The 23,467-nt window shown below is 45.2% G+C and overlaps 1 protein-coding gene across 3 annotated transcripts in view; it reads right to left on the reverse strand.

Moving 5' to 3' along the window:
- Positions 1–4,076: 4,076 nt before the first annotated feature.
- The window catches only part of DNMBP (dynamin binding protein), a 104,888-nt gene continuing 85,497 nt past the window's right edge, over positions 4,077–23,467 (reverse strand). For all 3 annotated transcript variants that reach the window (XM_059398334.1, XM_059398336.1, XM_059398335.1), the window contains 11 exons: positions 22,301–22,448; positions 21,484–21,501; positions 20,966–21,165; positions 18,880–19,010; positions 17,804–17,908; positions 13,701–13,829; positions 12,100–12,432; positions 11,551–11,730; positions 9,642–9,840; positions 7,073–7,620; positions 4,077–5,730 (listed from right to left, as the gene is read on the reverse strand). In XM_059398334.1, coding sequence (XP_059254317.1) covers positions 5,545–5,730; positions 7,073–7,620; positions 9,642–9,840; positions 11,551–11,730; positions 12,100–12,432; positions 13,701–13,829; positions 17,804–17,908; positions 18,880–19,010; positions 20,966–21,165; positions 21,484–21,501; positions 22,301–22,448 — 2,177 coding nt within the window. In that variant the 3' untranslated portion in view covers positions 4,077–5,544. The remainder of the gene's footprint in view (positions 5,731–7,072; positions 7,621–9,641; positions 9,841–11,550; positions 11,731–12,099; positions 12,433–13,700; positions 13,830–17,803; positions 17,909–18,879; positions 19,011–20,965; positions 21,166–21,483; positions 21,502–22,300; positions 22,449–23,467) is intronic.

Genomic DNA, 23,467 nt, shown 5'->3' on the forward strand with positions numbered 1-23,467 from the left:
TGCTCAGCAGGGAGCCTGCTTTCCTTCCTCTCTCTGCCTGACTCTCTGCCTACTTGTGATCTCTGTCAAATAAATAAATAAAAATCTTAAAAAAAAAAAAAAAAGACACCTCCTAGCCCCACGGATATCTGCCTGGCTGATACATTAGTTCCCATCTCTAAACCAATTACACTTTTGCTAGCTTTTCATTTTCCTTCCTCAAAAGGTCTCATTTTCCTATACACTTAACCTCAAAGTTAATGGGTGACCCGGATCTTTATACTGTAGCCAGACCGAGAGGAGGGGTATGGCTCCCGGGCCAAATCTGGCTGGCTGTTCTTGTAAATGAAGATTTACTGAAACACAGCCATGCTCACTTGTTTCTGTATTATCTATGCCTGCTTTTGGGTTACAAAGGCAGAGCTGAGATATTGTGACAGACTGGATGGCCTGCAAAGTCTGGAATATTTCCTATCTGATCTTTTCCAGGAAAGTTCTGTTGACCCCTATTCCAGGATCACCAGTGATGAGCCACATGATCCACAACTGGATCATGTTTCCATTTTCAAGAAGATCATTTGCCTCAGAAATATCAGATGGTTTCGTATCTGCAGCAGATAGAATAATGGGCCCCAAAGATATTCATGCTCTAATTCTCCAAACCCATGAGGATTTACTTACCTTACATAGCAAAAGGGACTTTGCAAACATGAGTAAGGATACTGAGATGACCTTACCCACATGGGGCCTGATTATCAAAAAGATCCCTATATGAGAGGCAGGAGGGTCACAGCCAGAATGATGATGGAGACCCTAGGAGACATTATGCTGCCAGCTTTGATGTCAGAGAAAGGGGCCATAAGCTAATGCAGGCAGCTTCCAGAAGCTTGGAAAAGGCAAGGAACCGGATTCTCTCCTGGAGCCTCAAGCAGGAACCAGCCCCCCTGCCACAGTGAATCTAGCCCCATGAGACAGATTTTGAACTCTTGACCTCCAGAATTGTAAGATAATAAATTTGTGTTGTTTTAGGCCACAGACTGTAGTAATTTGTTGTAGCCGCAGTGGGAAACCAACACACTACCCTGAGTCTAAGAAGCTCTGATAAAATTGCCAATATTCTCCAATATTGTATATATGTGAACAAGAAACAAAATGGAGGTATCTTAAGTATCTGAAGCCAGACCGTCTGGCTCTAGAACAAGGTGGAAAGATTCAGTTAGAGAACCCAAGACCCAAGTTTCATCTTCAATGAATCCTGTTGTCTGAATTCGTAGGATTATGCCATCTTTTTAGCCCTGCTGAAATGGGTTTCAGTCCTCATGCCTGCCACCCCTTCTGGCAAACTGCGAAGATCTTATTCAGCTTCATCATTTTTGGGAGGTTTTCTTGATCTCAGCCGAGGGGTTGTAGGAAGGTCCCTTGTTAAAGTGAGACATGGTGATTCCAACCACAGGAGGAGGCTGTGGACAGATCCACAGTCACTCTTGGCATCCCTGATCCTGGACCTGAGGACAGCTGCCATGGGAACGGTTTGGAGCTAGAAACTTGGTGTCTCAGGGACAGGCGGTACTCAGGCAGGGCCTTGTACCATCGTTTAAGTCTGTAGACACCCCCTGATCGGCAGTGGATTCCCAGGTGTCTCCATGCTCCCAATCAACTTTTCCTGAATGAATACGCCACTGTTGCCCTAACTAGAACATTCGTTCCCTCCCACCACACTATCAGAACTTCTGGGAGGACACTAAATTGGCTCCTTTCTCTTTGAGGGTCACCTTGGAGGGATATGAAGGAATAGATGGCCCTATGTAGCTTTGCAAGGCCCCCAATTTGTTGTTGAATTCTCCCTTCTCGATAGAGGCAAAAGACTAATCCTGATCTTCATTAACAATTGCAGGAAGATTCCAGTAGGCTAGGTGAGGTAAGGCAATGTTCTGTTGTACTTGGCAAAGGTGTGACAGTAAAAACTCCATCAATACAATGTATTAACAGGCAGAAGAGCTTAAAATCCCCAGTTGTGTGAGTTGTGGCAACTAGAGAGAGGATTTAGAATAATGTGTCGGCATCTTGAGGTATCTTGGTCCTTGGGTCTAAGGTTCTCCACATGAAACAACCACGTTCTTCTGGGGCTGGTTTGAAATCCTGATCTTGAAACAAAATCCACATAGCAGAGTCCAAGTTTCACAATCTAATTAAAACAGGGTGACACAAAATTCAATCCTTATTAGAACCATGTAGTCCTAGAGCTCACATTGCACAAAAATGTACACGTCATTTTATTTGGTTCTCACAGTGCTCTTGAGATGAAAGCCAGAAATCCAGACTTTATAGATGGCAGTCCCCACCACTGCTCCGTTCTCCTAGGACTCTCGGATAAAAGCACAACTGAAGAGCTACTTCCAGGCAGGAAAGGGAGAAAATGCATGAGTTGAAGCAAGCAGATAAACCAGATTAAGAAATTTTCTTCAGGAACATTTCTGAAACATCTGATACTCTTTCCTCCCATGGGTTTTGTAATTTTTACTTTTCTGACAGTAGAAAGTTCCATTAAAAAAAATTGCCTTGGGGGTTATCTGGGTGGCTCAGTCGGTTAAGCAGATGTTTAAGTTCAGCTCAGATCATGATCTCTGGGTCCTAGGATTGAGCCCCACCTCGGGCTTCCTGCTCAGTGGAGTCTGCTTCTCCTCCCTCTGTGCTCTCTCTCTCACTCTCTCAAGCAAATAAATAAAATCTTTAAAAAAAATTGCCTTGACAGATGGTTCTCAAACTGTGCTGTGCACATAAATCATGTCAGGATCTTGAGCTCTGGGATGCTCAGGAGGAGCCTGCATTTCCATTAATTCCTGGGTTGCAGTGATGCTACTGGGCTAAGGCCACACCTGGAGGAGCAAGATAGGCAGATATCTTGTGTTTAATATGAGAAACCTCATCTTTTCATAAACCTGCTCCCATCTCAGTGATCTCCCTTTTGTCAGTGATTCCATCATTTCTTCAACTGCAGTCTTTGTAGAATGCTTTTTTCCACTCTCCAGCAATCTGATGCCCAAAGCAGTTAACTTTTTTCCAACTAATTAAGATTTTCTTGCCTTTGATCTGTCCTCCCTCTCAATCATCCCCTTAACATTTAGCTTTCCTAAAACAGACAATCCATTTAAGAGCCTACCAGAGTTTCTTACTACCAGACTCATCAAATTTAAATTCCTTGACTTGGACCCCAAGGGCTCTCCAATTTATTACTAAGGATCAGGCAGCTCTAGGACTCTCCATGTACTAACTTATTCAATCCTTACAATAACCCATGATGCGGATAGTATTACCACCTACTTTAGATAAGGAAGCTGAAGAATGGGTTGGGTAAGTTGTCAAGGTCACAAAGCTCTTAAGTATCTGAAGCCAGACCGTCTGGCTCCAGAACAAGGTGGAGAGACTCAGCTAGAGAACCCAAGACCCAAGTTTCAATTCAGGATCCATTAAAAACTCAATGGGTGGCTTGGGGAAGTCACAATGTCTCTCAATCCCATTTTCCTAGTCCATAAAGTAAGAGTTGGCCTAGCTGACTGATAAATTTCTTCTCAGAGTCCACCTAACCCGTCATGTTTTCTCTCCCTTCACAGTATCAGGTAATTGCTTCATGGTCTAGGGTCTCCCCTCACCCACAGCAACCCCCACCCCCAACCCTGGGCGGCCAGTGCTCCTGCTACTCCCCCTACCCACCCCCGTACCATCCCCACCCTCGCGCAGCTGCTACTCCATGCCTTGTTACTTCATCTCTAGGGCGTCAGTTTCCACCTCTGTGATATCAGCAAAGAGCTTACCTTATAGCCTTTAGTTTAAAGCCTCCAGTTCTGTTCCACTAGCATTTTATAGTACAAAACAGCGTAAAGAGGGGCGATCACCTGCAACATGGGCATCTTTTGAGGGTATGGGAATTCTGTTGAAATTATATTTAACAAAATGGATTTTTGACTGGAATTTCTTCAGTTAGCCTCTCCCATTGTCTGGAATCTCGCCATTGTTTTGAATTGTCAAAAAGTTACCTTCAGAAATCCGACAAGGTTCAGGCTAAACACATGGACAGAAATCAAGAAAACACACTCACGGCCCATAGAAATGCTTTTATTTATAAAATAACTACTTAAATATAAACATCTCTAAATATAAACACTATTCACAAGAGACTCGCATTGCTGCCTTCTGACCGACCCGCAGACACACAAGGCTAAGGGGCCCATAGGTGTCTTCCAGTTCATCAGGATTTTTAAGGCCAAAGGTGCACTTGAAGGAGCAGGGGGCTGTCAGGTGTTCTTAATTCCCTTTCTTGAGACAAAAGTCTAGTTTTCTATTCCCAGGTAGGCCTCATATCTGGCGTAAACCTTAAGAATAAGAGCCTTGCTTAAATAGAATAGTCAGGGAGCGATTCTTTGTTGTAAGGATTAGCGGAGATTTTCCTGAAGCCAGATGGAGGGACGATCAGGCACTTTAGAATCTGTCTGGCTTAGACTATGGTCTCTGAAGCATGGAGGTTAGTTGTGAAACAGAAAAATGCTTATTTCCAAGTCTTGGATAAGCTACCTCTGGGACCACTTCCCATTCATACACTACACGAGTATTAGGCTTTCTGCATCTGTGGACAGTAGTGCGGATGAAGGAGAAAGGCATCCAGGCTTCCGCCAGGCCAAACGGGTTCAGCTCACCATAAGGCAAGCTCTTTCCATGGGGTGGCTGAAGCTCTCACCTTGTTCTCCTAGGAAAAGCTATCTGTTATTGGATTCTGGGTGAAGGGCCAGGAGACATCACACACGGACTCGTAAGGTGCAGGTGACTGTCAAGAAGGGGTAGACGGTTGTACATCTCAAAGGGAAGAGACCCATTCACAGAAATGATGAAGGGAAAAAAGACCCTAAATGCTTTTAAAAAAGAGAACACAACTGAATGTTGGCTCGGCAATCTGGGAATGCAGTATTTGAAACAAATAAGGTTACAGATTGTGGTAGTATTTGAGGGACTTTTGGAAATTAGGGGTGTGGGTGTATGTATGAATGTATACTAAACACGGAAGCGTTGAAATACCAGATTTGGTACAATCTCAACAAACTTCTTGCCACGTGCGGAGGCGCAGTCTATAAGGGCTCCCAGAGAATTCTCTTCATCCAAGTCAGTATCTGGCATTTGTTCACGGAGCATGGGACCACCCCAAACTCAGTATGGTACAACCCAAGCCCACATCCTCTCAGGCTGGAGCGTGCTTCCAGCATATATCTGATACTGGTCTTCTTATGGGAAATTTCTCATTTCCAAAGGCTGACCCGAGACATGCCTTTCTTCTCATGGTCACAGAGTCACTCACAAGCCCTGGGGTCCATTTCAAATTCTAGAAAGTCTAGTGAGCATCAAAGTTGACGACCCAATGGCGGGAAACAAGACTCATCTTGTGTCCTGTGCCATGCCGTAGTTAAACAGTGCAGATGGGGCCAGTGTCCCAGGAGCAGGTGCCCTCTCACGGGGCCACCAGGACCCTTCAGCAGAAGGAAGTGAAGGCAGCAAGGTTGAGTGAGGAGGAGAATAAGTTCAGGTATATTCAGCTTTGCGGATATAATTGGATGGGACATACCCCTTCTTCCCATTAACTTCAGCTAACCACCACTCTGTATTTCCCATAACATCTTTAAACTCCAGGATCTTGAGTCTCTGATTGGCTGACACACTCAGCTCATTTGGATTCCGTGCCTTGAAGGTATACACAGCAAAATAGACCTATGAGAGGGAGAGAAAACGAGACATTGATTGGAGCAATACTGTCCAGCAGGATTTCCTGCAGTGATAGGAATGTTCTATACCTGTGCCATCCAATATGGCAGCCTCTAGACACGTGTGGCTATCAAGCACTTGAAGTATGGCCAGTAAGACTGAGGCACTTAATTTTAAATTTTATTTAATTTTAACTAACTTAAATTTAAAATGCTACATAGACCTGAGAGCTACCATAATGAACAGGGCAGATTCAAAGAAAACCAGAATTTATATCCTTCTACTCTTTCAGAGTTGCCTTAAAAAGTGAAAGAAGGAACTTTTGGCCAATATGGCTGATAGGCGGTGCTCAGTGATCGGGAGGGGAAGCCACAAAGTCCAGGGAGGCAAAGCCACAAAGCCCAGGGAGGCACAAGGATGAAAACATACTCTTAGGACTTGGAGGAGTCGATGAAGCGATAAGTGAGCTTTTTAAACAAAATCAGAATTTTTAAAAGGGGGGGGCCATCTCCTCCTTCCACATGTCTAAGAAAAGCGTCCACTGACTGGCCCAAAACTTGGATGCCTGTCTTGGGCAGTGGGCAGCAGCAGAATCACCTGAGGAACAGGCAATTCCTTAAGCCCATCTGTAGTCCTGAGGAATGTGGCGTAGAATGACCGGTGAACTGAGAAGCTTGTGTTGAAAACTGGTCTTTTGGAATCCAGAGGTTGGCAGAGGCAAATGCCTCCACAACCCAGGACACATCTGAGTCTCTCAAAGGCAACCCGGCTGGAGATGAGCTCATAGACAGATGGTCTAAGACATACGTGGAAAATCCCTGATACAAGAGGGAGCAAAGGCAACCAGAGGTTCGCCAGCCATGAATGTGAAAGTGACCTTAAAATAGGTAGGTTTAATATGCTCAAGATACAAAAGCTTACTCAAATTCATAAAGACAAAAATAGGCCATTATAAAAAGAATAGAAAAAACTGAGAATGTTATTTCTAAATTCCAGGGGGAAAACACAGAGCTATTTGAATAAAAAAACAGATGGGATAAATGGCAGACTTTATACGATGAGGGATTATGAGCTGGCACAGTGGAAAAGGTTTTCGTTTTAACACCTTGTGAATGCCCAATGACACAGCAGAAGGGGCCCAGAAACAGCCCGGGAAGCGTCAGCCAACCTGAAGGCGTGGAGGTGCTCACTCCTAGAGCGAGATTCCGTGTGTGCTTTATAAGACTAGTCAGTGAGCTCAGCCCAGACCACCACCCAGGCCCTGGGTGCACCTCGGACTCCCCCTCTCCTCCACCTACCCCCCAACACTCCCGCCACGTCTGCCACACGGCGACCAGGGAGCACTTGCCTGGTTGCCTTCTGCCTCCCTGCTTTCTGGCTCTTCGTTTTTGTCTTCCAGAGACTGGGATGTTCTCGTACACCCTCTCATAAGGTCTTTTCCCTGCCCGTTTCGCCCTTGTAGGGAGTAACCGACCGTTTCTGGACGCCTGGAGTTCCTGCAACTCCTGAGGGCGGGGGCAGGCGGGTGAATGTCTCTGGCTGCCTCTGGGAGGTCCCATGACCTGGGCTGGGAGCTGGGGTCTGGGTCGGTGGGGCATCTGGAAGGACTGCTTTCTGAACAACCCAAATTTAAGGATGCACTGAGAGCTTCTTGGTCCAGTTCCTTCAATGAAGTGGCATCTTGAGGTTGCTTCTGGCAAGACCCCGATGTGAAGGACACGGCCATGCTGCTGGGATTGAAGGTCAGGGTGCTGCTGCTGTTCTGCTGCGGGAACCTGGGGGAGGAGCTGCCCAGCTCCGACTCAGTGGACGAGTGGCTGCCCACCGAGGCATCCGAGTGGCTGCGGCGCGCATTGTAGGGCTTCAGGAAGGAGCTGTACACAAAGCCTTTGGTGACTACAGGGAGGAAGAGTCAACAGGAAGTGCTTTTAATGGAATGGATGGCGGGCAGAGTCACCGAAAAAAAAATGGTTGAAGAGCAAGGGCAATAGTGAGAGACACAAAATAAGATGCTTAGGGACAAAAAAGGTGGGACAGTTAATCCCAGGAGACACAACCCTGTGGCTACCTGCCAGGGCAAACTTACTACCACTGCCTGAAAGGTGAGTGACGGGAGTCCTTGTGGACATTCAAGGGGACAGTAATACAAGTGGCCATGTGCTTGAGAATGAGCAGATGAAGAAAACTGAACAGGATATCTACATCACGGAAACAAAGGCTAGGAGAGACTTAACTAAGGATGTGCTCAGATACACTGAGTATGGAAAAAGGGATTTTAAAAACCATCCTCCTAGTGACTGATCCGCTCGAAGAGGGCCACCGGCCCTTTTTCCATCCAGGGCACTTGAATCTCCACGTGTGCTCTGGGAACATGGTGGATGTATTGTGAGAACAGGCTAAGGCTGGAAGCGGTCTATGGGGGCTCAAGTGGACGCAACGCGGGCACAGCACGTGATCACTTTAATAAATGTCCTAAGATAATGACACAGGGGTCTGCAGCTCAAACTTTGTAACATATAAGACTGAAATCCTTGATCCACAGGTACATTTTTCATAATACTAAGTAAGAAAGGAGGATCTGTCAAGGGAAGCGCCCAGAGCATAAAACCTCCATGCGACCAACAGCCATCTCCGCCTTCATCTTCAATGTGTTTTTGTTACATCTGCCTTAATGGGGGCAGAGGGAGTGGTTTCCCTTGGGCAGATGGTGAGGGGTAGAGGGTCTAACTGCCGATCCTAATACCGTGGGCTTCCTGCCACCACTCACCGGGATGGCGTAGATAAAAGCCCCAGGGGTGGAACAGTTTCTTGAACAGCCTGGATGGTTACTGGGAACCCTTCTGTGAACCCATCAGCAGCTTCCCTGGCCCATCGCCCCCCATCCTTGCGTTCCTTTCCCACTGCCAATCTCCATTTTTTGGGTAAGCAGGAAGGATGGGCGGGGGAGGAGATCCACAAAATACTTTCAAACTGAGAATGTCACAATTTTCCATTCCGGTGGTGTGAACAGAGAAGTTCATTGTATAGGCCCACAGTCCTTATTTAAAATGCTAAGAGCCAGATGGGCTTTGGAATTCAGCCTTTTTGAATTTGGGGAAAGGAATCAGGTCCGTATATGGTTTATGACAATGACAACCCCAGCAGGGTCTGGGTCACCGCCTCAAAATTAAACCCACTGATGTTTCTATAATGTATGACTATTCACGTCAAAAGAGAGGAGTTACAATTATAAACAGCTACAACACTTTGCTGGGATTTTGCTACCAAATAAGTTCAGATCAGGGAAGGTTTTGGTGAGTGAGTTCTGGGAAAAAAGCCCTTTGTTTTTTAGAGCTTTTTGGATTATTGGAATAGTGGAGAAATGACATGGATTTTTCTTTTTTACTTTTCTTTAAATTCTGTACCCAACAAACCCCCTAGCCCCTGCTACCACCCCCGCTAGAAAAAAGCTGTAAAGCTATTTTTAAAGCCATTCCCTAGTCATGAGGTAAAACCAGTAAAGCAAACAAAAAACCCTTTACTACAGGTTCTAAATTCACACATCCTCAAAACCCATTTCCAGAGCTTGGAAGAGGGCAGCTTATTTTGTGGTTCACTTGGAACAGGTTGAAAGGGCTCGGGGGCCTGTAAGCATGGCCTGGAAGAGCTGCGAAGCTTGGCAAGAGCCTGCAAAGGTAAGAAATGGAGCCCCTCCTGGAATTTGTGAAAACAAAACCAAAACCAAAGACAAATTTTGTTTTGGTAATGACTGGGCACTGCACTCTCCCAAGATGGACAGAACTTGGAAGGTTATTTTTCCCCTTTAATCAAAGATTTTCGTTTTCTTTTCTTTTTTGGCCTAGACAAGATTTGGATACAGTCAGAAATAACTTTCTCCTCATCTAGAGTTAGAGTAATCTGAGGTCTAATATTCCTACCTCCATTGTCAATCAGCCAGCGGTTCTGACTGCCCATGGGGTCCTTCTTTTTGATCACGCCCACCAGGTCCCCTTCCAGAAGTGAGACATCCAAGTCCTGAGCGGCATTGAAGTTCCGTTCTGCTTGGAAGAGTTTCTCAGGGGGATACCTTGCCAGAAGGGAGGCCCGGAGTTCTTCCGACTGTAGCATGTAACTTGGCTGGAAGGCAACACAAGAGACGTAGTAGACACAAGTCCTCCCTGGCCCCAGACCATGGCCACAACTAATCTCAGCTCACAGGGAGTCTCAGAAATGGGGGCAACAACAGCCAGCCCCTTGCTACTCCCATCAGATATTTTTGAGCCTGAGACAGTCCATGTGGCTAGGTAAAAATCATGATCTTAGCTCATGTTTTATGCCTTGGTAGCTATTAAGAAAATTTAATGTCCCATCTTAGTGCCACATCTGTTTATCTTATGACCAAAAAATGTGATTTAAGTGTCCCATGGGGTGCTTGGCTGGCTCAGTCGGTAGAATGTGCAACTCTCAATCTCGGGGTTGTGAGTTCAAGCCCCACATGGTGTAAAAATTACTTAAAAATAAAACTTTAAAAAGAAGTGCCACCAGAAGAGTTCAAACTATATAAGTAATATTACAAGATTTTCTGTTTTGCTATATGAATTTAAACAACTGAGACTTTCCTGGGGGCGCCTGGGTGGCTCAGTGGATTAAAGCCTCTGCCTTCAGCTCAGTTCATGATCCCAGGGTCCTGGGATTGAGCCCCACATCGCGCTCTCTGCTCAGTGGGAAGCCTGCCTCCCCCTCTCTCTCTGCCTATCTCTCTGCCTACTTGTGATCTCTGTCAAATAAATAAATAAAATCCATTAAAAAAAATAATAATAAACTGAGACTTTCCTTATCTTGACTTCCCCATCTATAAAAACAATTATGATTTGTAAAAATTAGAATTAAATAAAAGTAATAATAAATTTGATTTTCCCTTTTAAGGTAATATAAATTAATGCCTATGAGATTATACGGAGCAATGTGTTGTCAAGAGAGATCAATAATCTTTCCAATTATGGCCCCATATAATCTGGTGTATCTCATCCTACTTTGGAAATGAGTTCTAAAAGAATGTTACTTTGGGTAGAAAAGCAGTCAGCCATGAACAATTTGGCCATGTATCAGATAATTACTTTTTTTTTAATATTTTATTTTTATTTATTTGACAGAGCGCACAAGCAGGGAGAGCAGCAGACAGAGGGAGAGGGAGTAGCAGAGCCCCCCTCAGTGGGGAGCCTGATGCAGGACCTGATCCCAGGACCCCGGGATCATGACCTGAGCGGAATGACCTGAGCAGATGCCCAACGGACTGAGCCACCCTAGTGGCTTTTCCAATACATGATTGAACATGGGGAAGCCTGGCAGAATTAACATACCCTTAAATCAGTTTCCTTAATTAACTGATCAAAGTATTAATATTAGTCCTTTGCAAACTCCATTCACTGGATAGACTAAGATCTGAGAATGCTTTTCAGAAGCTGTTCTGACCGACATATCGAGTGTAAAAAAGCTACGGGCGGTCACTACCATTACCCACCTTGATGCTCAGGGACATTGCCTGCAGGAGCCCACGACAGATGTGAGAACTCCATGACCTTTATCATCCATTACGATAAGATATTTAAACTCCTGTGAAAGCACTCCTCTGTGGCCGAAGCTGGGTGCATCAGCAGTAACAATGAAGACAGCTTCCCTGTGCCAGGCCATTTCTAAGTGCTTTACGCATACGAGCCTGTCTGAACATCATAACTGGTTGATATCAGTATGATACCTGCGTCCATTAGCTGAGAACCGGGCTAAGTGGCCTGCTCTGGGACACAGGGGTCGTTGCTGACCAGGCCGGGCCTGAACCCCCCCACTCACCAGGCCCAGGAGCGGTTTCCGCGCGGACTGGCGGTCCATGGTCTTCCTCTCAAAGGGCTTCCTGGAGGCGGGAAGTGACTCTGGGAAGAAGGTGAAAACCTGGAGCTGCTGTAGGACCCTGCTGTGCTCTTCATGGAAGATGGCAATCAGGTTGCCCTCTCTGCCAGCAACTTTAAGTAACTGGAGTTGGCGGGTGGGGCAGAGAGAGAGAAAGAGATTGAGAGAGAGAGAGAGAGACCACGGATGGAGGACCCAGGCTTGCCGGTGTGGGTCCCGCGGCCCTGCCAGCAGGCCCGGCCGGTGGCTCTCCACCACTCCGCAGCTCTGCAGGGTGGAAAGAGCCGCTTGGAAGCCCCAGACACAGGCAAGGGCCAGGAATTTCCAGGTGGGACGGGCCTGACCCAGGGCCCTCTTTAATATCTCCAGCGGGAAGACTTTCTCAGGCACCCCACATGTGCACTCCCAGGACACTGGGAGAGCCTGTGACCCCTCTCCCAGGCCGGAGGTTGGGGGGCGGGACGCGGAGGGGAGGGTAGGCGGCTCACGCACCGACAGCAGCGGCTGGAGCTGCTCCAGCGCCCGGCGCACAAAGTCACAGTGGGCCTGGGCGTAGCCGTGGACGCAGTTGGTGAGCAGCCCCCGCGCGTACTGGTGGAACTTGGGCAGCTCGTCCAACAGCTGCGCATTCAGGGCCTCGTAGTTGTTCCGGGCCGACTGCAGCTCCTCCAGGGTCTTCTTGTCCTTCAGCTTCTCCGCCCGCTCCGTGCAGTTGTAGAAGTCCAGCAGCTTGTCGAAGCGCTTCTGCACCAGCTTGTGCGGCCCCGTGAACATGCTCAGCAGCTGATTGAGGGGAGAGATGACCAGCCGCTCCGTTCTCTCCTTCTGTGGGGACAAGACAACCACAAGGCTCAGCCCTTCCAGATCCCCTATTTCGGGGTTTTAACCAAGCATCAGGTTGGGGCAGACGACGTTTGTATTTACTTTGTAAATTGTATTTACTTTGTATTTATCCGGGTTTGTATTTACTGAGGCTAGATCTGCACAGTAAGTCCAGTGACCACCCGTCACCACGGATATGTGTCCTTCCCTGAAACACCCGTCGGGCCGATCTGTGATATCCTGCAGCGCCTGCTTTGCTCCTCCCGCACAATGGAAACCCACGCAGGTCTAAGGCGTTCTACTTACCCAATGCCAGACAGACTCACACATTTTATAAAAACTTCTCAATGTATAACCTTCACCAACCATATGCACTCGCTAGAGTCTGCAAAATGTGCTGAGCCTGCCTTAGCGCCACCGTGGATAACGGGTCATCTGCCCGGTATCACAGCTTAGTACACAGGTCTACACGGATCAAATTTAACCCAAGAGATACTTGTTGCAGAAGTCTGAGGGGGAGAAGCCTTCATACACCCACCATACCTTTTCTAATCATAACTACTTGTTAACACCTGCTTCTAGTTTTCAAAAGATTTTTCTCTTTAATTTTTTCTAGAAGGACAGACATCGAGGGGCAGGATACTGTCATGTAAAGAACATAAATAGGGACTTAGTATGTTACTTTCAGTAAGATGCTACTGGTGAGAACACCTGTGTGTTCCTCAAATGTGAATGAATACTTTCTTCAGCCTGAAACCATCCAGAAATTTCCAAGAAACCTTCAAACCCCACTCATCTCTTTCTCCTCACCATCAAACAATCCCACATCTATATTTAGAATTGCCAGAGCAATTTGGCCTTTAGTACCATCTTTATAAGGAAGCACACGCCATTTCAAAGATCCATTGGTTAACGTTGAAACTACTAAATATTCCTTTCTAAGTTAGGGCTCCTACAGTTGTCCTTTTTCTTCAGAGTTATCAACAGTGATACCAGATGAAATTTCCCAGTTTGCCTCTGTCTCCTCAAACCTGACTGATCACAAGCTATAAAAAATTCTCTTTGAATACCAGAGGCCCAACCTGTCCTTTTAACTAATTAAAGCCATTGTTCTGAAAATAAAACCCTGATACGGATGGAGCCAGAGGATGACTGGTATTCCTGAAGCACATGGTATGTCTGTGGAATTAACTTTTCCACAGAGCAGGTTCTTGAGAACCCTGGGAAGAAGGCCACCCTACGAAAAGAGGGTTGAAGGAAGAGTCACTTACAAAATTTGTGAAGAGCTGGTCACTGATGTAGCGATGCACCTTCTCAAACTGCTCCAAGTCTCTGTGTCCCTTCTCCATGCACACATCCCACATGCTCACTGCGGCCACCACTTTCACACACGCCGATTCCTGGAGCCGGTTAGAAACAAATGCGATAAGACAGGCAGAACTTTCTAGCCTTTACCATTCATCCCTGTTAGCAGAATGGGACAAAATTTAATTTAAAAAATTTAAAATTTTCTCTCTAGCACAGTATTTTAGCTTTGAAATAAGGACAATCTCATCAATTGTGATTTATAAGGCACAGAGAAAAGCCTAAGACTCTTAGGAAAAGGTGGTGACGGTTTTTCAGCTCTTTAGCATTCCTTTATGTTCCCAACTTGAGCCCAAAAGGATTCCTGCAGGATCGTGATAAGGAGCGATCACCTCTCCTCCTGCAAGCATTAGCTCATGGTGTCACCTTCTTCAACAGCTGGCCAGGACCCTATGCAGATTACAGCCCCACTTCCTGCACTCAGACACACCTGACTGCTCTGTCCTTTGTCGCTGCAGACAAGATCACTTACTAATGTTTGCTCACTGACTCTACTTCCACCCCCGCCCACAATCCCCTGAAAATTCATAAGCTCCAAGAGGGCAGCGATTTTTGTCTGTTTTGTTTGCTGACTCAATGATCACATGCTGAGTAAATGAATAAATAAATAAATGCAATAGTAAACTGTTCCTGACAGATCCTGACACATTTTAAATCCCAGGCTGTTTTCTCTGGCTACTGAAACAACGCTGGGTTCTCTCCTTTTTTAGTTGAAGTTAGGGGAAGGTCTATTATTTTGATATTAACCCAAATAAAATCTAAATGTACCCAAAACTCCCATTCATAGATTTCAAGGGCAAATAAAGTCCCTAAGCGCAAAAACAGCAGTGCCTCATACATCAGTTTGACTTTACATTTTATTTTATGATGTTGGCAGACCTCTTGTCTTTAAGTCCTATGCCTGTATGTGTAGACATGGTGTTTCGTCAGAAGGAGAGATTGTGTCATCTTCCTAATTGCTTCTGAGTGGGAGAATAAATGTGAAAAGTGATGTCCTCTCATTTTAAACAATGCTGAATGGGGCACCTGGGTGGCTCAGTGGGTTAAGCCTCTGTCTTCAGCTCAGGTCATAATCCCAGGGTCCTGGGATCGAGCCCCACATGTCTGCTCAGCAGAGAGTCTGCTCCCTACTCCCGGCTCTGCCCCACCTCACCTGCTGCTCTGCCCACTTGTGATCTCTGTCAAATAAATAAATAAAGTCTTTAAAAATAATGTGGTGAAATATCAAAATAGTAGACTACATGCCAAAGTAGATACCACATATAATCAATGTCCCTCAGCTTATGTTCTTGCCAGCTTGCTCTCTCTCCGTGGATCCAGCTAATTTTTATGTGGCAGGGCTTTTCATTTTATGTCAGTGATGAAACCGTTCGACGTCCTCTCCCTTCATTTCTGGTTAGTAGTCAGAACCAAACTGACCTGCCTATCAATGGCTGTGTCTGTTCCATTATGTCCCACCCACTACCATGGAGGTAGGCCTTTTAAGAGCTGGGGACTCAGGTATTTGCTTGCTACACACTTAGAGAACATAGGGCGTGGGGCGCCTGGGTGGGTCTGCCTTCAGGGTTATGCCTCTGCCTTCAGCTCAGGTCATGATCTCAGGGTCCTGGGATCGAGCCCCACATTGGGCTCTCTGCTTAGTGGGGAGCCTGCTTCCTCCTCTCTCTCTGCCTGCCTCTCTGCCTACTTCTGATCTCGCACTCTCCCTGTCAAATAAATAAATAAAACCTTTAAAAAGAAAAGAGAAGAAAACATGGGGTAAAAACACCCAATAGGAGGGTACTAAAAGTAGAGGAACTATAAGGCAAAGTCCTAGACCAGGGACTATACTTGGGAGTTGTATCAACACTGTTTTTGCCAAATCTTCCACTTTAAGCCAATGTGCTCTTAAAAAGTCTTATAAACCCTAATTTTTAAATAATTACATACTTAAAACATGAAGCGAGAGAGTTTTGCTACTTAGGGGCCTGTAGGAAATGTAGGGAGCATTTCAAATCATAGGGATTATTTAATAAATGATGGTAATTGAAAAAGCAGGTGTGAAAAAAAAAATCACACTGGATCCCTACCTCAACCTTATACACTAAATTCCAACTATATCAATGACTTCAACTTTTAAAAAATGAAATAATAAAAATACTAAAACCTGGGAGATACTTATTACCTTGGAAGAGCAAAGAACTTTTCAAGTATGACATAGGCCTATGATGCCATAAAAGAAAAGTTCAGACCATGCAAACCTAAACATTTTCAACATGGAGAAAACACTGAAGCAAACTCAAAAGTCAACAAACTGAGGGAGAAATAGCGGTAAACTATCATCATACACAAAGGCCTCTTCTATTTTCTCCAACAATGCAGAAGTACTGTCAATAAGTACAATCAATAAGAGAAGGATCATTAAATAAATAAATCAAATAAATAAATAAGGGCCTCAAGATATAGATAAATGAACAGAAAAAGGAATATAATGATTTAAAGATAGGAAAATATCCTTAACTTCATTCATAAGGAATCCAAACTTAAACTATGTGGAAATAGCATTTTTAACCTATCTTGCAAAGAGAAGACATTTGGATTTGGTAACACCGTGTGTTAGTAAGGGATAGGGGAAATCCTTTCTTACACGACCAATAGGGAGTCTTCCCTGGTACAATGTGTACATGCGCTATGATTCCGCTCAGCACATCTAGTCCTCTGGTGTTCAGATATACTCTCACAGATCAGAAAATGATGTATCTGTGATTTATCTTGGGCCAATATATCTAATCATTTGCCAACTACAAATAAATGTCCATCAATGGGAGACAAGTTAAACATGTTGTGGCACACCTGTATCATTAAATACTATGGAGTTGTTTAAAAAAAAAAAAAAAAAAAAGGCAGTTCTGTGTGCACAGGTCTAGAATGACTTCCAAAATACTACTATGTGCAAAACCCAAGATGCTCAACAGGGTGTACCTTTCCCTCTCTCTTACACACACACGATTATCTCCAATGAGAGGAGAATCTGATAAATGCAGATTGTGTCTCTAGAGGGTGCCTAGGAGACGGGTTGGAGGAAGAATTATTTCCACTTTTTACTTATCCCTTTGGGGGGCGCCTGGATGGCTCAGTGGGTTAATCCTCTGCCTTCGGCTCAGGTCATGATCTCAGGGTCCTGGAATCGAGCCCCACATCAGGCTCTCTACTCAGCAGGGAGCCTGCTTCCCCCCCACCCCCGCCTGCTTCTCTGTCTACTTGTGATCCTCTCTCTCTGTCGAATAAATAAATAAAATATTTTTAAAAAATGAAATTTACTTATCCCTTTGGTACCTTTTGAATTTGTACCATTTTCCTGAATTTTTGTTTTTGTTTTTAAGCAAGCAGAGGCTCTTTAAGAAAACGGTTTCATAGGAAGAGATGTCATGTGTGAAGGACAGGGGTACATGATATGCTTACATAAACACCATTCTGTGAAGCCCATAGGAGAAGGAGATACCCAAACAGAAAGGAGTCTAGTCCTACCTCTGACTGAGAAGCAAACACCTCCTGACCTCCTCAGCCCCTCCAGCTCTCCAGACCCATTCATGATTCTAACAGCTTTGGAGGCCTCGTATACGGCAACTAAATTAGATGGACGTTAACATTATTATGAGAACACATGCCTCCAATGGGAACCATTCTCATACTATTCGATCTTCGAAATGATCTTGACAAAATGAACTTGTGCCAAGTGCTTCACAAACAACTGGACAGAGGGGACGGTAAGAAAAAGATGGTGGGGAGGTCGGTGAAAGCGAGAGCGGGGAAGGAGCAGCCTGCTCTAGAATTCAGATTCAGCATGCTCATCTTCCAAACACTGTCACCTCTTAAATAACGTACAGGACCCCCAGGAACAAGTATGTCAGGGGACAGTGGTCATCTGAGTTCAAATTATTCAACACGCATCCCACAGTAGGCGGACAAGCAGGAAAACAGACAGAATTCCAGCTTGTGTGATTCTAAGCAGGGCAGCGCCTTCTCTCACCCGGATATGCTGCAGGTAGAGAGACAGGTCTCGGATAAATGATTTGATCAATCTTTCTTGCATCCGGAAGTTCTTTTCTGTTTCTTCAAACGCTTCATCTTTGATCTGTTCAAAATAAACAAGTGCTATTAGCCGATCTGGATTCTCCTTCAATCTATCCTATTGGCAAAAGTATCTTTCTTAAAAATATCTTTTCTCCAAATTTCAAGCCTTTGATGTTTCCCCAAATCATACTTGAGTTAAATACATCTACATGACCTTGAAAGAGCGCCAAAATACATGTGGGCCGTCCTGCCTTCTCACCTTAACTCTTCCTGCTCCTGATGGGAAGATGAGCTTTGCTCGGGTCAGGGTGCTCTCTCCCTGCCCCGGTGACCACATTCGTTTACCCCGGTGCATTGTCTCGAGCTGCCCCCTTGCCTGGAATGTCCTCTTCTGTCCCTATGCTAAAGCCCCTTTCTTTGAGCTTGGATTAAATCTCTTGTCCACACGAAGCTCGTTCTCCTGCAACTCCTATCTTCCTAAGTACTAGGGCATACCAAGAACACACTGCAACACTGGGCAACTGATTGTTTGCTAGCCACTGCTCCCCACTGGCCGCAGGCTGCACGTAAGCTGGACAATGAAGTCTGTGATGCACTCTCAGGGATGTGGACAAACGCTTCCCAATGACTCAATTTCTCACATTTCACATTTTTAAAATTTGTGACAGTTGTGTGGAACTACGGTGACCTCTTAAATCCCTTCTAGCTTCACGTCTTTAATTTGGTCTCTCCAAATATGTCACAAGCTCCTCCCGGGCGTCTAAAACCACAATGACTATTATCAAGACCGACTAGGCCTCCCGGTTAGCCTTTGCACACACTGTAAGCGGCTCCGCAGGGCATGGGGGACAGGGCTGGGCGTGAGGATTCCCGTGCACAGGAGCTGCCGGGCCCTGTATCCACCCCGGGGCAAACACCGAAAGAGGTACTAAAAGGGGAATCATGCCACATGACACCATGCAGGAAGCCCATGATGTGGAACCCCCAAATGCTGCTGAAGATGCGCCAAGCCTTCAACGGTGGGAATCTCACCTGTGGAGCGAAGCCGGTCAGGTGCTTCAGGTGACTGCTTACGCGGTTGGATTTCTTGATGATGGAATGGATGTTCAGTTTGGAAATCTTCTCCATGAGGCTGTCTTCATCGCCCTTTCGGTACTTGAGGACTAGGGAGTGAGTCAAGAAAGCCCTTCTCTGAGCATGGACAGGCTACAACATGAGCCACAAAATGAGATCAACAACCCAAACTACAGCTAGTGCTTCTTTTCAATGAGTTTGTAGCTGAGTAGAGACAACACATGAATGCAAGTCACCGTTATGGAGAGACAGGCTACTTGACGAAGCTAGAGATGGTGCAGACTAGAGGTGGTTAGGAGGAAAGGGAGCAAGGGGTCGGGAGAAGAGTCAAGATCTGGAGTCCAGGACACCTTTGAGCTCAAGGCCTGGGTCCATCATTTCATCAAGGTGTGGCCTCCCAGAAGTCACTTAACTCCTCTAAGCCTCATTTTCTTCTCCAATGAAATGTAGGAAGGAACCCTACTTCCTTTATAAGACCATCTTAAATGGTCTCATGTACAAACGAGATATTTCTATGCAATCGTCTCACATAGTAAAATGCTATATGGGAGTCATGTGACCAACTACTGGGTCATACCTTAGGCACAATCTCTAGAAAAGTCTGGAGACATGGTCACAGGGAGAAGACGGGGTGGTGCTACAAAGGTATACGTTGTTGTTGTAGGAGATGAAGACGACATCACATTAGCAGATACGAAGCAGAGAGGGAGACAAACCACAGAAGACTCCTAATTTTAGGAAACAAACTGAGGGTTGCTGAAAGAGGTTGGGTGGGGGGATGGGTAACTGGGTGATGGACATTAAGGAGGGTACCTTTTTTTTGTTTTTTTTAAAGATTTTATTTATTTATTTGACAGAGAGAGATCACAAGTAGACAGAGAGGCAGGCAAAGAGGGGGGGAAGCAGGCTCCCTGTGAGCAGAGAGTCCGAAGCGGGACTCGATCCCAGGACCGAGATCATGACCTGAGCGAAAGGCAGAGGCTTAATCCACTGAGCCAGCCAGGCGCCCTGAGGAGGGTACTTGATGTCATGAGGACTGTGCATTATATAAGACTGATGAATCACTGAACTCTACCTCTGAAATCAGTAATACATACTATGTTAAATGTTAAGAAAGGGGGGGCGCCTGGGTGGCTCATTTGGTAAGCATCTGCCTTCAGTTCAGGTCACAATCCCAGGGTCTCCGGATCGAGCCCCACATCAGGCTCCCCACTCAGCAGGGAGTCTACTTCTCCCTCTGACCCTCCCCACTTCATGCTCTCTCACTCTCTCTCTCAAATAAATACATTAAATCTTTAAAAATAAATAAATAAATTTTAAACCAAGACAAAAGGCTAGCAGGCCTGAGGGTTTTAAGAGCACAGTCAACACTACATAACAATGTGGGTGTTGCAGTGCGTAGAAGGTAGAGAAAGAGGTTATACCACATTATAGATTTCTTGAGGGTGTGACTAACAAATCTGTTTAACATGGTCACCATGCTGTACTCATCGGGGGTTCAAATGAGAGCCTCATGAGAGGTGTGATGAAAGAGAAAAGATATGGTTCAATTCCTCCCACATTATAAAGAAAGCGCTGGGTGGTTTACAACTGACTACACAGCACTGGGGGCGGAGCTCAGGCCAGAGAAGCGTCATAGGACCCAGAGACTGGGCAAACTGGGGTTTCCTGAAAGAAGAGGAGAAGTCCTAACCTGAGTGGATATAGTAAAACATCCAACACAAGATGCAGGAAAAGAAGCCTAAGCGTTGAAAAGGCTGGCCTTCCATGAACAGAGAAAGTACTCACCCGCGCCTGAATGAGCCACTCTCCGTATCCTTTGGAAAGACTCTCATTGCTACAAGCTCGATCACAGGCGCCTTACTTCCAATATTCCACAGTTGTATTTTATGTTCTTGCTTGCTTTTTCATAGCCCATTTCCCCCCATTCTGCCACCGTTTCTACAGCCCCTGCCTTGCCCATCCCTGGTGAAGGAGTAGTTCTTTTGAGGAAGACAGCACTGTCAAGGGCATACCTCCTTCTCAGCAAGTATGCTTTTCTTACCCAGGTCCTTGCGACGTTTATATTCATTAATGTTCACGTTGATGTCCTTGACCGCAAGGACTGCACTGGTTAAGGGCACCTTATCAGGGTGGGATTCTGGGGTGGAGTTCAGCAGCTCCATGAGCAGCAGGGGGTAGCGCATCACTCTCTGGACCGGTTTGATGAGGAAGGATCCCAGATTAATGTAATTTGTGCATCCCCTAATACAAAAGGAAAAAGACTTTTAATCAAATGTCAATAATACAGGACCTATTGGTAATGGTCGTGATTCTTAAATATAGCTGTTCTCTCGCTCTCCATTCCAATCTCATTCATTCAGCAAATATTTTCTAGGCACCTTAATAAATACCAGGTACTGTGGTAGGTGCTAGGGATTTAGCAGTGGAAGGAAATAGGCAACAAGCAAACATTGTAGCAAGTATCATTTTGTGGTAAGCGCTATGGAGAAAAATACTGCAAAGGTCTACTTCTAGGTTTCTGTCTATATATAAGAGAAGAAAACAAAGAAATGAGCTTACCATTCTGTGTATAGGCTCCTACAGGGCAGTGAGCATGAAAAAAAAACAGACAACTGCTTAGAGGTAATGCTAAATGCCGATTCTCACATTCTTCAGAGAATATATTAGTTCAAGTAATGCCTGTTACTTGGGCAGACAAAAAACAAAAATCACAGGGGATAAAGGGAAATCATGAATATCTATGGAGGCATGTCTAGTCCATTAAAGAGTTATTTAAGCCCCTAACTTCACTTTGATCTACTCAGACATATATTGTATCCTTATAACCTAAGTCCAGGAGAATCTTACCTGAAGATCAGAAATAGGTAAATTGGGTCTTCTTACCTATGCTCTTACTCGTTTGGACCAACTATCTCACTGGCTGCTTCTTTTTTTTTAAAGATTTTTTTAATTCATTTGACAGACAGAGATCACAAGTAGGCAGAGAGGCAGGAAGAGAGAGAGGAGGAAGCAGGTTCCCTGCTGAGCAGAGAGCCCGTTAAGGGGCTTGATCCCAGGACCCTGGGATCATGACCTGAGCCAAAAGCAGAGGCCTTAACCCACTGAGCCACCCAGGTGCCCCTTCCTGGCTGCTTCTTACCTGAAATGCTAACTTAACACTTTGTAACAGATAGGAAGTGGGAAGCCACTAAAGATTTTCAAGGGAAAAGGCAATATGTAAGAGCAAGTTACATAACAGGACCTATAATAACATATCATTTATGATTAAAATAAGACAGATGTCATAAGAAGTCTAGACCTATGAACAGACTGACTGACTTCTCAAAGACAGAACTAAAGAATTATGATGAAAGGGGAGTGGGGTCAAAACTCCTACTTGAGATCTGCCAAGGAGTCCTGAAGATGCTTCTGGATCTTTTCATCCTTCTCGTAGATTTCCAGCAGTGAAATGGCCTCATCGTGATTCTGGCAGTAAACCTTGTATGTTCCCTCAAGCTCATCCCGGTGATCAAGAAACACAGGCCCTTCGGATTATACGTAAACATAGAGTGTTTTTAGTAACTTTCTTCTCAGTAGCCTCCATGCAGGCCGGATAACCAAACTTTTATCAATTAAATCCTATCACAAGAAACGATAATGAGACTAATCACCCAATTTATAATTTACATGAAATAGCTCAATTTTAGTATATATGCTGCCGAAGCGAGCACTACATGAAATAGCTCAAAATCATATTTATTTAAAGCAAAATTTCAGAGAATCATGTCATCACATATTTATTTTTTAAAGCACACACACACACACAGAAACCGTCTCCAGTCCCTTCTCAGTCAGGCACAGGTGTCTGCAAGTGCTCCTCACATAAGATCAGAACTGTAAGGACCCCTCACTCTCTAAGCCCCAGGGAAAACCACAGTGAGGAAGAGAGTCCTTCCACAGCTGCAGTTTCTAACCTCTTCTTTGTGCATGAATTAAATACACAGGACTATAAATGAAGTTTATTATATTAAAACACCTATAATATTAAAAAAATTCCAAATCTGTGACAGTAACATGTGTATTTATTAAAGCATTAAACAACAAAACATAGCTGTAAACTAATAACCACCATAATGACTCTGACAATTCCTTCGTCCTTCCTGCTTCAGCCTGTACTGCTCCTCAAGGTCCGCTCACCCTTGAGGTCCTCTCTCAAAACCTGATCCCACTTAGCAAGCCTGCTAACCCTTCCTACCAGCTGCTCTGGACAGAAACCCCCCCACAGAACCCAACTGCTTTCTCTTCAATGTCACCTCCATTCTCCATGTGCTGTCTTATGGAAAGCTCTATTTTTACGTAGTTTTCATTTACATTAAATCTACGTCTTTAATTACTGCTCCTTTCTATGAGAGAAACTTGACTTCTCCCATAAACATCCCTCTCACGCTGCCCTCTCTGGGGCAGCCTCACTTCTGCCTGTCCCCACAGCTTAGCGGGCATGGCAGTGGACGGGGCTGGCTGCCTTCCTGACCTTGGGGACACTTTGGGAGCCCTGACCTCCAAT

The sequence above is a fragment of the Mustela nigripes genome, chromosome 4, assembly GCF_022355385.1.
Source record: "Mustela nigripes isolate SB6536 chromosome 4, MUSNIG.SB6536, whole genome shotgun sequence".
NCBI classification, from domain to species: domain Eukaryota; kingdom Metazoa; phylum Chordata; class Mammalia; order Carnivora; family Mustelidae; genus Mustela; species Mustela nigripes.